Source organism: Gadus chalcogrammus, chromosome 13 (genome assembly GCF_026213295.1).
Source record: "Gadus chalcogrammus isolate NIFS_2021 chromosome 13, NIFS_Gcha_1.0, whole genome shotgun sequence".
NCBI classification, from domain to species: Eukaryota; Metazoa; Chordata; class Actinopteri; order Gadiformes; family Gadidae; genus Gadus; species Gadus chalcogrammus.
In genome coordinates, this window is record NC_079424.1 from 19,531,129 (window position 1) to 19,547,578 (window position 16,450).

The 16,450-nt window shown below is 47.9% G+C and overlaps 1 protein-coding gene across 2 annotated transcripts in view; it reads right to left on the reverse strand.

Annotated features, from left to right (window-relative positions):
* The window catches only part of shq1 (SHQ1, H/ACA ribonucleoprotein assembly factor), a 49,692-nt gene extending 33,887 nt beyond the window's left edge, over positions 1–15,805 (reverse strand). Inside the window, exons 1-9 of one of the 2 annotated variants that reach the window (XM_056605383.1) lie at positions 15,697–15,805; positions 14,819–15,017; positions 14,651–14,715; positions 12,337–12,465; positions 12,042–12,214; positions 11,792–11,904; positions 11,209–11,306; positions 5,694–5,851; positions 1,741–1,794 (exon numbers count right to left, since the gene is read on the reverse strand). In XM_056605383.1, the coding sequence (XP_056461358.1) occupies positions 1,741–1,794; positions 5,694–5,851; positions 11,209–11,306; positions 11,792–11,904; positions 12,042–12,214; positions 12,337–12,465; positions 14,651–14,715; positions 14,819–14,961 (933 nt within the window). In that variant the 5' untranslated portion in view covers positions 14,962–15,017; positions 15,697–15,805. Of the gene's footprint in view, positions 1–1,740; positions 1,795–5,693; positions 5,852–11,208; positions 11,307–11,791; positions 11,905–12,041; positions 12,215–12,336; positions 12,466–14,650; positions 14,716–14,818; positions 15,018–15,606 lie in introns of both variants that reach the window. The other variant, XM_056605384.1, reaches the window with a different exon arrangement.
* Positions 15,806–16,450: the final 645 nt, after the last annotated feature.

Genomic DNA, 16,450 nt, shown 5'->3' on the forward strand with positions numbered 1-16,450 from the left:
TAAATAACTAAACTAAGACACAGATGAAGTGAGAGAGAGAGGGAGTAAGGCTATATAAGAGCAATGGTTTAAAGAGTCAAAGGCAAGAGAAAGAGCGATAATAGAGGGGAAGTAAGAGTTATATAATATTAATAGAAAGAGACAAAGGATTGAGAGGGAGTTGAACAGAGAGAGAGAGGGAAGACAGAGAGCTGCTTGTTTAAGAGGTTGTGTTAGCGTGCAGGTAGCTTTGTTTGGCAGGGTAGTGTGCGTACCCGCAGCGTTTTTAGCAGGAGAGTAAATAAGGTGCTATCCTGCTCCTCAAGGGGAGATGAAGGGTGGAGGGGGTGTGACACCAGCACACACACACGCTCTCTTCCACCGATTGGTGGAAGAGAGCGTGTGTGTGTGTGTGTGTGTGTGTGTGTGTGTGTGTATGTGTATGTGTATGTGTATGTGTGTGTGTGTGTGTGTGTGTGTGTGTGTGTGTGCATTCAAACAAGTCATTATGACAGACGGTTATAATCATCGATCAAAATGCCAGACAGACACGCAGACAGAGACTCAGACATGAAGACAGACAGAGACAGGCGGACATTGAGGCAGGCAGACAGACACTCATGGAGGCAGACGGAAAGAGGGACAGATAGACTTGGAGGGAGACAGACAGAAAGGAGTCGGAGAGACAGACAGATATAGAGGCAGATGGACGGATAGACAATGACATTGAGATGACAGACATGGAGGCAGACAGACGGACGAGGAGGTAGACAGAGAGGGAGACATGTGGGTGAGATTGTGGTCGGAGAGGCTGGGTTGTTCATTTTTAATTGTGAGAGAAACACAGAAAGCGAGAGAGAAAGAGCGAGCAAGCTATAGACGGAGAAAGAGAGGCAACAGACTGAGAGCTCCTCGCGGCACACAGGTGGAGGGCCTTATCTGCACCTAGGCCCATTAACACGCTACCCTCCCTACACCTCTCCGTGGTCAAGGTCCCAGAGCCCCCCTTTCTCCAGCTGTCCGGTTTAATGGCCCGAAGGATGGGATTAAAAGGTGCTGCTTTGCACAAGCAAATACACACAAACAGTGGCACAGCCATGTTTTTCCCGCTTACACACGCACCCACGGATGACACGGATGTTTGAGTATGCAAAAGCAGAAAAAGAACCCGCAGAACAATGTACACCTCAGAGGCTCCAACGGTTCCTGGGGCAAGCTGCGCACGGGAGGCCCTCAGGGCATCCATGCGCACCGTGTCTGAGCATGCACGCACGCACGCACGCACGCACGCACGCACGCACGCACGCACGCACGCACGCACGCACGCACGCACGCACGCACGCACACACACACACACACAGAAAAGCAGGAACGTGTGCTGCTAGGACGCTAGATTGACTCGTCCCAAGCGCCCGTATAGGAGGCAGGGAAACGGGAGAATGGAAACAGGGGGCTTTCAATCTATTTTCCGTGACACATTTTAGTTCTGAATGGCGATCATTCAGAACCGCCTACTTCCCTCAAATAAACAACACAGAGGCTGGAAGATGTAGGTTCCGACCTCTTGGCCAAAGGACAGCAGCCATTTGGCTCGACCCTCACAGCGTACTTAAGGCATTGGGGTTAGGGATCTTTACCCTGAAGGGCACCGGGATCTTTATCCTGGAGGGCACGGGATCTTTACCCTTGAGGGCACGGGATCTTTACCCTGGAGCACCACCTGGTCACGCCGAAACACTTAAGAGAAACAGCCCTTCTCACCTCCAGCCAGCACAGTGTTCCACTCAGCTTCCGGATGGTCCACGGAGATTCCACCTGTGGAGGAAGGGTGGGGCAAGAGAGAGAGAGAGAGTAAGAGAGAGAGAGTTATAGAGTGAGAGACAAAGCGCAACGACCGTTAGTGTAGTCATGGCGACCAGAGTCATGCTGTCCCAAAGTAATAATAATAATAATAATATATTTAATTTGTAGAGCACTTTAAGAGAGAGGAAAAAAAACAAAAAACGGGTTGTTTAAACATATAATGCATAAACAGTAAAAGGGAAATTAGCAAAAGGCTTTTTTAAAAAGATGAGTCTTAAGTTTCTTTTGAAAAACAGCTGTAGTCTGTGGGGCCTTCAGGTGGTCAGGGAGGGCGTTCCATAGTCTTGGGGCAGCAGCAGAGAAAGCCCATGGTGCGGATCTTGGTCTTGGGTGGTCTGAGGGTGTGTGCTGATGCAGAGCGAAGGGTGCGTGAGGTGGTCTGGGGGGTGAGGAGCTCCTGGAGGTAGGGGGGGGGGCATGTCCGTGGATGCACTGGTGGGTTAGGAGGGAGACCTTGAATTCAATTCTGAATGTGACAGGGAGCCAGTGAAGGGATTTGAGGATGGGGGTGATGTATTCAAATTTGCGCACCCTCATCAGGATCCTGGCAGTGCTGTTTTGTATGGGCTGGAGCTTCTGGATGCTCTTGCCAGAGATCCCGATGAGGAGTGCATTGCAGTAATCCAACCTGGACGAGCTCTGAATCTGCCAGGGTGAGTGTAGGCCGGCGTGTGGCAATGTTTTTGAGGTGGTAGAATGCGGTCTTCCGGAAGTGATTGATGTGGGTGTCATAATTTAGTTGCTGGTCCATTTTAACTGTTGGTGACAGATATGGAAGGGGGAATGTTTTGGCCAGAGAAAGGGATATTGGTGATGTGGTGTGCAGATGAGGAAGGCTTTTTTAGAACTGTTTTATTGCAGAAAGTTGAGCTTCATCCACGCCTCTGTCTCCTCCAGGCAGGTGGTCAGTGTGGATGTTGGCAGGGAGCAAGAAGAAGTGGGGTTGGTTCTGAGGTGCAGCTGTGTGTCATCAGCATAGCAATGGTAAGATAACCCATGCCTGCTGATGACACTGCCCAGGGGAAGCATGTAGATGGAGAAAAGGGTGGGGCCCAACACCGAGCCCTGGGACACTGTGGGTGTGTGATTTTGCTTTGCCCAGGGCGACGTGCTCGGTTCTGCCGGTGAGGTAAGAGGTGAACCAGTTGTGTGCATTTCCTGTGAGTTCAATGGTGTATTGCAGGTGGTGGAGGAAGATATTGTGGTCGACTGTGTCAAAAGCAGATGTTAAATCCAAGAACTGAGAAGTGATGGGGAACCGGTGTCTGCTGCCGTCAGCAGGTCGTTGGTGACCCTGACCAAAGCAGTTTCTGTACTATGGCCAGGGCGGAAACCAGACTGAAATTTCTCAAACTGATTATTTTGTATGAGATGATCCTGAAGTTGTGCTGCAACTTTTTTCTCCAGAGCCTTTGACAGGAACAGAAGATTTGAGATGGGCCTGTAGTTGGAGAGAACTTCTGGATCCAGGGTGGGTTTTTTCAATAGTGGTCTGACGACAGCAGTTTTTAATGCAGGTGGGATATGGCCGGCCAAGAGGGAGTGGTTAATGATCTTGGTGATGAGTGGAGAGACGGCAGAGATGTTGGTCTTCAGCGGGGCTGAAGGGAAGGGGTCCAGTGCACAGGTGGACGTCTTCAATTTTCTGATGACGGCCTCCACCTCTTCCTGTGTGACATTGGAGAAGGAGCTGAGGGGCTGGACAGTCTCAGACAGTGGGTCGACAGTTTGGTGGGGTGAGACAGCATTGGTGGAGAGGTTTGAGCGGATGTTATTAACCTTTTTTTTTTTTTTTAAAAGGTAATGTGCATGTTGCACCTCTCCGCAGTGGCCTCAGAGTGGCAGGGTGAAGGGGGTTTGAGAAGGTGGTTAATTGTTGAAAATAGTTGTGGAGTTTGGAGTTACCGGGGCTGTTATTTATGATGGTGGAATAGAACCTGGCCCGTGCATCCCTCAGAGCTTCTGCATATGCCCTCTTGTGCTCTCTGTAGGCCTGTTTGTGAACAGTCAGTCCAGGGGCCTTGATCCGCCGCTCAAGGACACGCCCAGCCGCCTTCATCTTACGCAGCTCGACCGTGTACCACGGTGCTGAGCGCGAAAAGGAGACTGACCTGGTTGTTAAGGGGCCGTGGAGGTCCAGGAGACTGCTCATGGACTGGTTGTAAAAATCCACTGAGTCAGTAACAGAGAGGCAGTCATAAGAGCCAGAGGAGAGAAGTTGGAGATCCAGGGCCAGGGCATCTGTGTCAATATTTTTTATGTTTCTGAAGTGGATCTGTCGCTTTGGTTTGGTGTGGGGGGAAGGAAAGGCCAGCTCCATTGACACAACCTTGTGGTCTGAAACACCAAGATCGTAGACCTGTAGGTTGCTGATGGGAGCAGGGTTTAAGATGACCAGGTCGAGTGTGTGTCCCCTGACATGTGTGGGGACATCGACATGTTGTTGTAGGTTGAGGGAGTCCAGTAGCTGAAGAAAATCAGCAGTGGAATGACATGAGGGGGTGTCGACATGAATATTTAAATCTCCCAGATTTATGGTGTTTGCAGATGTAGTACAGAGTGTTGTGAGGAGATCAAGTTGTGGTGTAGCTGAATGATGTGTGTAGGAAATTCAAATTCAAATTCTACCCCAGGGATAGATAGTATGTCAGCCAGAGCTGTAGTAGAGGCCACTACAGCCAGGCACCAGATGGTCGATAACCATATTGAGTATCATAATGAGTATCATAATCGTTTAATAATAAAGTGACTGGATTTCCTCTGTGGAGCTCCTGAGACCAGGGAGAGTGGAATGAAGGGTTTTCTGATCGCTGACCACAGTCGGGTAAATAAACTCAACGGCGTGCGACCAGCCTCCTCCGTTATACCAGTTCCCACATTAACCGTTCTTCTGTCATTACGGCGGTCGGAGTACTGTCGGTCGACCGCTGTTGGAATGCAGCGGCTTTTATAATTTATGACGTGAAAATAGCAAAAATACCAGGACACGGGGGGAGTGATGGGTTACACACAGTCTCTGTTTAACAGATCCAATAGTGGTAGAGGAAACGAAAAGGATTTGTGAAATGAATCCCGGCAGTGAGAAAGAGCAATTCCTCCAACTTGGCCATGATCCACCCACATGGTGTCACTCATTTCTGCAGTTTTTGATTATGCCAATACCAAATCATTGACATGCTATCAATAAGTGAATGAGGAAATTCACCTTGCATTTTTTTAATAGATCAATGATTTGAATCACGATTCACCAGCTCTAATCCCAGCCATCCTACAGACTGATATTCACAGACATCTCTGTCTTTAGTTCCCAACCAGTGTGACGCGGGCCTTGACCTTCTCTGGGATTGAGTACACGCCCCTGAAATAGTTTACAGCGACAGCACTGTGCGACTCCAACATTTAGAAATAAGCCCCGGAAATCGAGTTGCGCGGTTGGAATGGCCATCCCCGCTCCAAACATTTTTCATAGCTGCACGATATCCCGGCAACTACCACCTCTAAACATGTATATGGATAGTTTGTCACCAGATTTCCCAATTCGAATCGAATCTCCCATACCCAAATCAAAGCGAATACTCATGCAAAAAAAAGGCTGGGGATAGTGGACACCAATTTACATATATTGAAAGTCTGATGTTATCTGTGTGACCTGTTAATTATAAATCCAATGCCTTACACCCCGAACCAGCGCACTTCTGAGTCACCGGTGACTGGAGTCCACAAACGCACGCCGATTATGTCATCGGCTGAAATCTCGATTTCTTTTGGGTTGTGCCTTGAATTTGTTCTTGTGTGCTTCCAGTGGCCGTGAGGGGTCTGGAGGAAGGGAGGGACCGGACGTGTGCGCTCACCGTTGGCTCTCCGTCGGTGAAGCGTTGGTCGTAGGCGTAGGCCAGCAGGACATCCACCAGGCCCAGCCAGGCGGCCTGGCGGCAGGGCTTGTCCAGCAGGTAGGAGCGGGGGGAGAAGCGCCGCAGCTGGTCCTTGTCGTGGTCCGTGAAGCATACAGCTGCACAGGGAGACACGTGGGTCTTACTAACACACACCTAAGAAGGTAGGGGCGTAGTAGGAGCGAGGACACTCAAGGGTAGGAAGGGTTGAAATTGGTAAACAGAGAACAGATGGACATTCGTATCGTACATGTCAATGTAGGCCTATGATTGCTTGTCTCATAATTGGCCATAACCCAGTAGGCAGGTTGGTGTGGGTAGGTTGGTAATTATGTAGGCAAGTAGGAAGGTGGCTGGGGTAGGTAGTTAGGCAGGTAGGGATTTAGTATTCACAAGGGTAGAATTGGAATGAAAATAAGGTGTAGAAACCAAACCTTTTGGCTTGGAGTCACAGACCCCCGAGCCACTTGGCTCCCCTTGCCAACATATGTAATAGGGGAAAAATTGCGATGGAGCACACCAAATGGGACATTAAATACTGTACACTTTGTTTCCATTGGAGTGAGTCAAGTCTTCCATGGTTGACAATAAACAGCCATGTTGGGGAAAAGACTGAAAGGATCTGCAGGAGAATGCCATGGGCAGGGGATAGCTAGCTCTGTAGGAGAATGCTCTCTGCAGGACCTTGAACTTTCTGTCCTCAGTGGCTCTCGCAACAGCTGAAAGCCATTCTCCCCTCCACTCGGCGAAAGACAAAACCAAATACGAAGCACATGATGACAAAGGCTTGCCATTGTGTGTGTGTGTGTGTGTGTGTGTGTGTGTGTGTGTGTGTGTGTGTGTGTGTGTGTGTGTGTGTGTGTCTGTGTCTGTGTCTGTGTGTGTGTGTGCACAAGCGCACAAGCCCCTTGCACACTCACAAGCCACATGCACACACAGCCATCTGCAACCGCAGGCATGCACCCTCACCCATACACACGTGTTGAGATTTCAACACACGCATCTAACTATGAGTGAGATGTGCGGGCGTGCACGGCCACTCTTAAGCAAGTGCACGTGAGCGGAGCCGAGGCCAATCCCCGGAGGCTGCAGTGGAACTTGGCTCTGCAGCTGAAGGAGATTCCTGCTGCATTACGTCATGCCTCTGCTCCCTGCAGACACTACCTGCAGCGCACTCTGCTGCCAACACAGCTGTGGGAGCCGCACGTGCACACACACACACAGGCTTGCACACACACACACGCACATTGTGGTACAAAACAACAAGGCAGAATACATAATCACACCCATCGGACCAAGACGGCAAGCGAAAGCACACACACACACACACACACACACACACACACACACACACACACACACACACACACACACACACACACACACACACACACACACACACACACACACACACACACACACACACACACACACACACACACACACAACGACAAGGTGGAATACATAATCATAGCCACCAGACACCACCACAGCAGCATAGTAACAGAAAAAACGCACACACACATACACAAACAGAAAGGCACAACAAAGGCAAACCACACACACAGAAAGGGAGAGACACATGTGTACCAACATAAGCAAGCTTCCAGAAAACCCTAACACAAAACAGAGAGGAACACAATAGAGAAACATGCAGAGGCCACTTAGAGCCACACACACACACACACACACACACACACACACACACACACACACACACACACACACACACACACACACACACACACACACACACACACACACACACACACACACACACACCTCCTCCATTGGGATTGAGAGAAGGAGGGATGGCGGGTGGCAGGAGCATCCCTGTGCCCTGTATGCAGAACTCCTCCTCCTCCCCCTCACCATGACAGTGCACTGAGTGCAGAGGAGCAGCTTGGGATGTGATGAAGGCTTTGCCGTCGTCTTTGAGTCACGATGAGAAACACTCCCATTAAACAGCAGCGCTTAGGAGGCTGTGTGGTGTTGTTGATGCCTCACCAACTGGCAACATGAACACGCTGGTAACTGCATTTGAAGGCACTTAATAAGCAGAAGACGCCTTGGCGTGTGGGGGGGACGCATCGAGTATTCCAGAGTTGCTGCGTTAGGGTGTGACATGAAAGCAGCCCCGACATCAGGTGTGTTAAAATATGGGCTGTTTTTCTCTACATCGTACCCCAGAGCTCTGGGGTGAATTACAAATGCATGTTTACAGTAAAAGTCTTATATGTATTTAATGTATTCATAATTACACATGATACACGTCTAATGTTGCTTAGTTCATCAAAAGCAATGGGCCAATCAAGCATTTTTAAGTGGATGATTAATTGGCTCTGGCCTTAATGGGAGCGAGGGTTGCACTGATGATGGAGTGTTTTAACACCTGGACCCATTTCCAGCAATGGAGACCGGGCCGCCACAGGCTCATTGGTGTTGTCTACATGGGTCCCACGTCCCTGCTGATAAGAGGGGTAGGGTGTTTGGCTGGTGGGGGTCCCTCAGGCTTAAGGGGAGGGGTTTGGTATGTCGCATTATCTTCAAACTGCCCAAGGGTTAAAAAAGGACACCATGGGTTTAGGTAATGGGTTGCGTGTGGTTGGAGTTGGTGGGGGGGACTTAGTATGGTCATAAGGTGTGTTGGAAAATGCAGACTGAACCACTTGAAAAGGCCACGGTAGAGCCGTACTTAAATGTGAAAAGACTGCACCCCATAGGTCAGCATGTGATAGGAAGCAGAGTAAAGCTTATCTTAATGTGTCCAAAGGTCACCGTAACACTCTCCACATCTGAGTATAGTCACAACAAAGTGGCCCCCAGGTAGAGAGAGGGAGAGAGAGAGAGAGAGGGAGTAAGTATAGAGAGAGAGACAGAGAAGAAAAATAGAAAAAGCAAGAGAGAGAGAGAGAGAAAAGAGCGAAAGACAGGGGGAGAGAGAGAAAAGAGCGAAAAGACAGGGAGAGAGAGAGAGAGAGAGAGAGAAAAGACAGGGAGAGAGAGAGAGAGAGAGAGAGAGAGAGAGAGAGAGAGAGAGAGAGAGAGAGAGAGAGAGAGAGAGAGAGAGAGAGAGAGAAAAGACAGGGAGAGAGAGAGAGAGAGAGAGAGAGAGAGAGAGAGAGAGAGAGAGAGAGAGAGAGAGAGAGAGAGAGAGAGAGAGAGAGAGAGAGAGAGAAAAGAGAGAAAAGAGCGAGAGACAGGGGGAGAGAGAGAGTAGGCCGTCAGGTCCGTTTGGCGGGGGCCCTGTGTGAACCGGGGCCCCTGGTGGACAGCTGGGGGCTGTCAGCGTATACCCCCAACGCAGGAAGAGACACAAAAGGGGCCCGTTTCTACTTCATTAGCACTTGTGTCCGCGTCCATCTGTCACTTGATGTATCTATCAGACATGGCCGAGGTGAGCGCCGGCAGGGGGCAAAACAAAACCACAGAGATCTGTGAAGGCCCAAGAACTGTGCCAAACTACAGCTTAAAGTGTGCTTTATCAACGACCCGAGGACGCTGAATTAAATAGAATAAAACTAAAAAAACAGCTCCGATCTGTGACAGAAGCGGTTGGCCTGGTCTGGCCGGCGCCGTGGCCGTGCTCAGCCGGGGCTAATGCTGTTGAACCTGTCAATCAAGCCATTAGCTTTAATTTGGCCCATTTATCCGCGCACGGGCTGCCGAGGCAAGCACTCCCGTCTCTCAGGACGCAGTGTGAGGCGAGGGATAGAGAGAGGTGGAGAGACAGAGGGATGGGGAGGGAGTGAGGCAAAGAGGGGGAAATGGAAGAGGAGAAGGGAGGGGGAGGGAGGCAGAGAGGAATAATGGAGAGGGGGAGTACCGATGTGGGGAGAGAGAGGGACGGGGAGGGAAATAGAGAGGGCAAGGAAGCAAGGAAGAGAGGGAGAGCGAGGCAGGGAGAGGGGCAGAGATAAAAAAAGAGAGTGAGTGAGTCGGAGGGAGGGAGTCACACAGATAGATAGATGGAGGGAGGCATGGAGCGATGGAGACAGATGGAGCGTAATGCTCTGCTGAAGCAGGGCCCTGTTTGTAGCTAATGGCGTGTGCATCTGAGGGATAGACGCTCCTCCATAATCGGCCACCGGTGGCAGAGGAGTGCGGCTCTCTCTAAAGCCCTGGCGGAAAACACCCTCTCCTGTGTTAATGCTGACGGTTTGATGTGCTGTAACCTCCCCCAGCACCCACCTCATGCCATATAACACCCGTGCACCATCAGTCAGTCGGAGCTCGGAGCTGTGCCCCCGGTAAAGTAATTGGCAGTGGAGGAGCTCTCAGTAATTCCACGATGTGTTACACGGAGCGCGATCCACGATTGCACTCTCTATCACCAGGTGATAAATGGAGTGACAAAGGGGAGGTTTCTCGCAGACAATCGGGCGAGACCACGCAACGAGAGTTTCCTGATCACAAGTCAAATTACAAGGGACGTCTGTCATATCAGACTGCAGTTTATTTCAAACAAGTTGCACTGTGGTCAATGTCTTGCTATTTCCCATTGTACAGCTTGCATACAAAATCTGTCCAAGTCTACGACTAGCTATAATATTGTTCAGCGACGACATTAAAGTCCACTCGACTCCTTTTCTCCACTCTATTGTGGTCTCATCTGAGCGCTTGCCAGATGAAGATGCTCAATATAGTGAGAACCAGGGACAACACCAAGTCTTATTCAGCCTGTTGCTGGCAGTAGTTAATGTTAAGGAAGATATATTATGTTTTGACAGGGTACCGCAGCCACTGTAAGAGGGCCTATTATCTGAACATTCAGCTCATGGGAAACAGGTAATTTGGTGTGCATTTCAAATAGAAATCCTGAGACACAATGAAAGGTTTCTGGGTTTCCTCAACACTTTTATGACCAAACTAACCATCATGAAGATGGTTTTAATTGGAGACACAGATAATGAGGAAATGTATCTGAATCTGCTGATTTTTTTTGCTACCTTATGCCACCTTCTGGCCAGGCCATCATTTAGCAGGGTTTCTACCCGTTCATTTTCTATGCCTCAAAATTAAAGAATAAAGTGCAACTCGGGAAGGACAATTGTATTCGGCACACCATTATGGGGACTAATCATCAAAAGAAAGAGATAATTAGACATTATCTCATTGACAACCCCAAATATGGTATTAAGAGCTCTGTTGAAGCCCTTAATTATAAAAAATTATAGCCTCATAAACAAACAACCGTAGTATTGAAAGCACTGAAAAATAAAAACCATATGAGACTAATAAAGTGTTTTCTCATCAGGACCAGCCAATATGTACACAAGGCTTTTTTATATTCAAAAAGGTCAAAGTCAAAGGTATTTTGCCCAAAGGTATTTTGCTACATCCAAAAAGTAGGAGGAAAAGGAGGGGAGGGAGAGGGATGGAAAGCGGTTTATAGTGATTAATATTGACATTGATAACCATAACCGCCCAGCAGATGTCCCAGAGAAGGTGTCGGGGTAGGATGGGGACGACTCACCCGCCTCCCCCTCTGGCTCTTGCGCGGGGCTCAACGCCGTCCACCACGGCCTGAACTTCAACAGGCCCTGGACCACGTCGTCCTCAAACAGGTCCGACCTGTGGATGGAGCAGCGTCAGCGAGGCACACAGGGGCTCGGTGGAGGAAGACCAGAACGGGGAAAGCTGTTTAATTTAAGTTTTCATTTCAACCCATTTACGTATGGGCTGCCGCGGGTCAAAATGATGGAGTGACGCAGCTTGACACGGTGATTTGTCTGAAAACCTTTCAAGCGCTGCCCCCATGGGGGCTGCACTCGTCAAAATGCTTCAATGGTTTGGGAAATGGGAGGTTTCAAGCACTTCTTTTTCTATGGGTAAACGAAAGAATTACCCGAATGACCGGGATTCAAAAAACATTTTGTGTTCAAGAGCTTTGAGGTTCATTTTGCTGCCCTCTTGTCGTTACAGCGTGTTGCCAGGGCGACGGGCGACGGGCGACTACATTTTCCACGGCCGTGTTCCCCGGCGCTGGGGGCAAAATCGCTTAACCATAAATGAATAAAACCCCAGAGGGCGAATGAAAGCGCGTTAGGGCCACTCACAGGTAGTGGTCCGGGGAGAAATCCAAGCCCTCCGCCTCTCGCCGAGCCCGCCGCCGCTCCGCTGCCGTGGTGGCGTCGGGGTTCTTCACGTCAATCACGTCGCTGAGTTCCTCCTGTTGACACAGACCCCGCCGCGTCGCTCAGCTAAGCCTCAACCCACTTGAAGTGCCATAATGGAATCAATGGAGAGCCGTGACCCGGGGACTCCTCTTGGCAGAGCAGCCGCCAGGCCGCCGGCACGCGCGCTCACCTGCAGCCTGGCAAACACGCCGGCCCGCTGGTTGCCAAAGCCGTACTTCTGGAGCTCCGCCAGCTCCGCCTCGGAGCTCTCGGTGTACACCTGCTGCTCCACCTGCCAGTCGTACTCCTCTTCGTCCTCCCCCTCGTCATCGCGGGGTCCCTCCGCGGCGGCTCCGCCGGCTTCTGAAATGCCAAGCGGGTTAGGGAACGCCGACGACCTGCGGTGCCGTCGGGCGGCTGTAGAAAAGGAGCGTCCGCGGGCAGACGAGACAGACACAGGGGACATGGCTTGTTGCGGCCCTCACCAGCGCTGACTTCTTCCACCAGGGGCCTGGCCGAGCGGGAGCCTTTAGGGGCCAGCAGACTGGTCAGCATCTGGAGACCCTCAAAGTGTTCCCCGGGACTCTCCTTTGGGACTTTGAGAGTGAACAGCCCTAGAGGAATCCGCAAATAATTATTATGGCTGCTGTTACATTCTGCCACAGCAGTGATTTGGTTGGCATAACAACGTCCAGCCAATACAGTTCTCATGGCAGTAACTTCATTGAAAACACTTCCCCCACCAAAAGAAAAATTCCTGTGGAAATGATTGTATGCTGTGTGTTTTCCCCCTAATACAAAGAAATCTATATTATGAGAGCATCGCTTTTCTCCTGTTGCTAAAATGGTTTTCACTTTTGTAGAGAAGTTTGACATTTAAAACTCCCCCTCTCTAGTGTCAGGCTTCAACGGTTTGTTTGGGCAATTTGGAGAGATCACAGGGTGTTGACTCATGCATATGGCACCCACTCACACTCTTTCTCTTCATGTTCCTGCTAGATCTCTGAAAGATGATCAGAAGCTTGATAAAAGGTCTGTCACTCCCGTCATTTGCTGGATTTCACTTTCAGTTTTTCCCATGGATGACAAAATACCCAATTGTATCGTGGCCATCATGAAGATAGCCCTCATTAAAATAGGCCAAAACAAATATTTCGTATTTCTACTGACTTTTTCTGTAATCTCGCATCTTATGAAGTTTTAATTGGAACAGCAAAGTTTGAAAAAATTGGGACTTCTGGGCATCTAGTATTCCACAAATGTTGATATTCACACAATTTCTCTCTTTCGAATTTAGGAATATCCTCAACTTTCGTTCACCAGCAGTTAAATTCCTTTCTCAACAACCCACACATCTTCACCCAGGAGCACCCATTGCACCCAGCCTCTCCCCCCTCCGGTCTTCTTACCATCTCCTACGTCGCTACGCTTTTGACATTAAGTAGGCGCTAATCATAGAAACAACTCATTAATGAAAAGAACACAGTTTGAAGCAAATCCATACAACGACTCCAATTCAACACAGAAACCCCCTTTACGGAGCTCCTTCAGACCTAGCCTATATGTATCAGGGCAATAGCGCTTGACAATGCTTTCCAACTGGTGTAGGGATAATTGCCTGTGCTGCTGCGAGTCTCTCTCTTGATGAGGCTGGAGTGCACCAAAAGAGGGGTCCTAATGGTTCGCTAATTATATCTCTAAATAAGGATGCACATTAGCGCAGCGGCTAGAGAAGCAGATGCTGCGGGCTAGTCGCGTGCTAATTGGCCAACGAGATGTCAGAGAGAATACGGTTGCCGATGTGCCCTTTAAGGCGGACTCCTTTGGAGAAAGAGCACAAGTCAATGGGCTGTAAAAGTTAAAATATGGCGATGATAAAAAAGGGGACAACAGGGAGCATTGGATATTATTTAAGGAAAACATCCTAAGAGGCTAGAGGCTTACGACGCTGGAATAAGGTGTTTTCTTTAAGTGAGCGATGGATGGGATATATATTTATGTATTCTGTTGGTTTTTGAGAATAACACCCCAAAACTGGTGTATATTGGAAAAGGAAATAAGATAAGTGCTAGCCACCACTCTGGATCCATCAAACACAAGCCTGCGGGTTGTAATCATATCTCAGTGACAGATGGGACCAATGGCCCCTCCAACGGATAGAAATAACATGCTTTGTAGATTTATTGGCTGCGTCCACTTGATTGACTGATTGACAAAGTAATGACACTCTGGGGATCTATTGCAGACAGCAGCTGGAGACATGTATCAGGACTCTATTTAGGATTTTGACAGCTAGGGGCATGGCTAGTTCACGTGCCAACAACAGGCCATACTGTACTGGGTTCATCCCTTTTTTCTTAAACAGAAACCTGACACGCAAAAACTGACCTCAGGGGAAAATCATGACCCTGTGTGTAACATGAGCCACTGCAATCGCTCTCTCTGATTGGCTGACATTGCCACTTGGCCGATCTCCATTTATTATAATAATAATGAATACCACCAACTACGTGGATTCAGTGTATTTGGTTGCTCTTTAATCTATGTCAGATCAATAAATCTGACAATGATTTGATTTATGTAGAGATGGGATGAAGCCTGGTCAAATAGAAAGCCAGCAGGGGTATAAGTAATGTTTCTCAATTCACAATACTGTATAACTGTATAAGTAAAATGAAGTGGCAAAAAAATAAAAAATAATATGCACATTGTGTGATCTTTTATCCTCTTTCAAATCATGTCCAAAAGTTAAATCAAACATCATATCTATCTTGATCAATAACAAATATCATGTCTTACCTTTATCAATATCAAATGAGGCTTTTTCCCTTCCATCTTCTACAATTCGTCCTGGTAGAGTTAATCTGCAAATTATAATTAAGGTACATTTAAAATACACAACATAACTCCAGACACACACAACTGATAAGGTCGACAACCCACACTTCTAGCTATCTCAAGACTCACCTGAGGAAGTAGGGCTTCGCATAGAACTTCAAATCTGTCCCATCGATGTAGAGGTCGAACTCTGAGGTCCTGGTATAGGGCACCCGGACCACGACGGTCAAACACTGGCCGTCTTGGCTCAGCTCGAATGCCGGAGTGATCATGGTCAACACCAGTTATCTACAGCAGATCTTCTGCAAACGTGTCCATATAGCGAGTCCTGGTTTGTCATTCACACAAAACATAAAGTGGCAGATTTTGATGGTCTGTCTTTGACTACAGACAGGACAGTTGGTGTAAACAGTTATTTCACAGTCTGTAGAAAATTATAGCTATTCTAATTGGAAGTTGATGAAAAACAACAGGGAAACCCCTTCATTCGTGGGATAAATATGGAACGTAATTAAAGGGTTGTTACATTAAGGATAAGATTAATAGTCAACACTTAACTGTAGTCATAGCTGAAACAAACTGGTTAAACGACGCCACCTAGTGACGGACTTATTCTGCTGTTGTGGTGCGTGCATGCAGCGCAGCACACGTGTGTGCCACATTGACATTAGCAGTGAGTGGTCTGGTCTGTCAACAAATAAACTGTTATAGCTCCTCGTGTAGCCCAGTCTAATAATTGGGTTGATGTTAGTAAGCGTTGCACCATCACATACAAACACTTATGTTAATGTGGACGCAATCTATTCTTTTTTAACGATTTTAGCTTGTAATCTAAACTGAGTTTACTAGCAATCAAGTTTTCAATGTTGTGGCTATACTAGCATGCTAGGCTAGCTCAGCTAGTAGAATTTACTTACAATGCTTGGACTGTACTGTCAAGGACTGATTGTATACATTGGAACAGTTAAGAGAGAGACCCCGACACGCAAATCATTAAACGGAATTACCGAAAACAAATCTTTTTACGAAGAAATCTGCGTTGGATGTTCGGAAAAAGCATCACATGCACCACTTTTTGGTAACGTCCATGTTTTACCGTACTGGAACGAATATAGGGGCAAGCTATTTTCAAATGGCCACATATGAACATAACACATAGCACATTGTGATAGAAACCACGTTAGGGATCAGTCCGGTAATATTTGGTAGCTTAAGGCCTGAAACGTGGAATAAGTAAGTGTTCACTATTCAAATTTAGATATTTTTTTATCATATGGAACACATGAATGTAAAGTAAAACCACATAGGCCTACACTAAGAACAGGGTAATTTAGTAGTGATTGACTTTTATCGAAACTACAAAATCCACAGGGAATTCAGATTCGCGTGAGTAAAGAGGGAGATAACTAAGGATGTCTACATGTAGGTTGTGAAAATGTAGGATCCATCCAAGCCCCTTTTGGCTGAGCGTAGAACACCATAGACACATTATCCTAAATGGATAAAGAGTATAGAGAGTATACATCCCATACTATTAGAATCGTTGCTATTATGTACATAAATATGCACACCTGTTGCAGAATTTCCTGTATGCACGCAAAGCTTTCGCATACATTAACGTGTTAATGTGAGTTTGCGTAAAAATAAAGAATGATATAAAAACGTTAAAAGTCACTTGTAACGTCTCGGTATCTCTAAAAATGTGTCATATATTTTCCTCTAATTAAATACAGCGCAGAAAAGCACGGCGCGTCTATCATG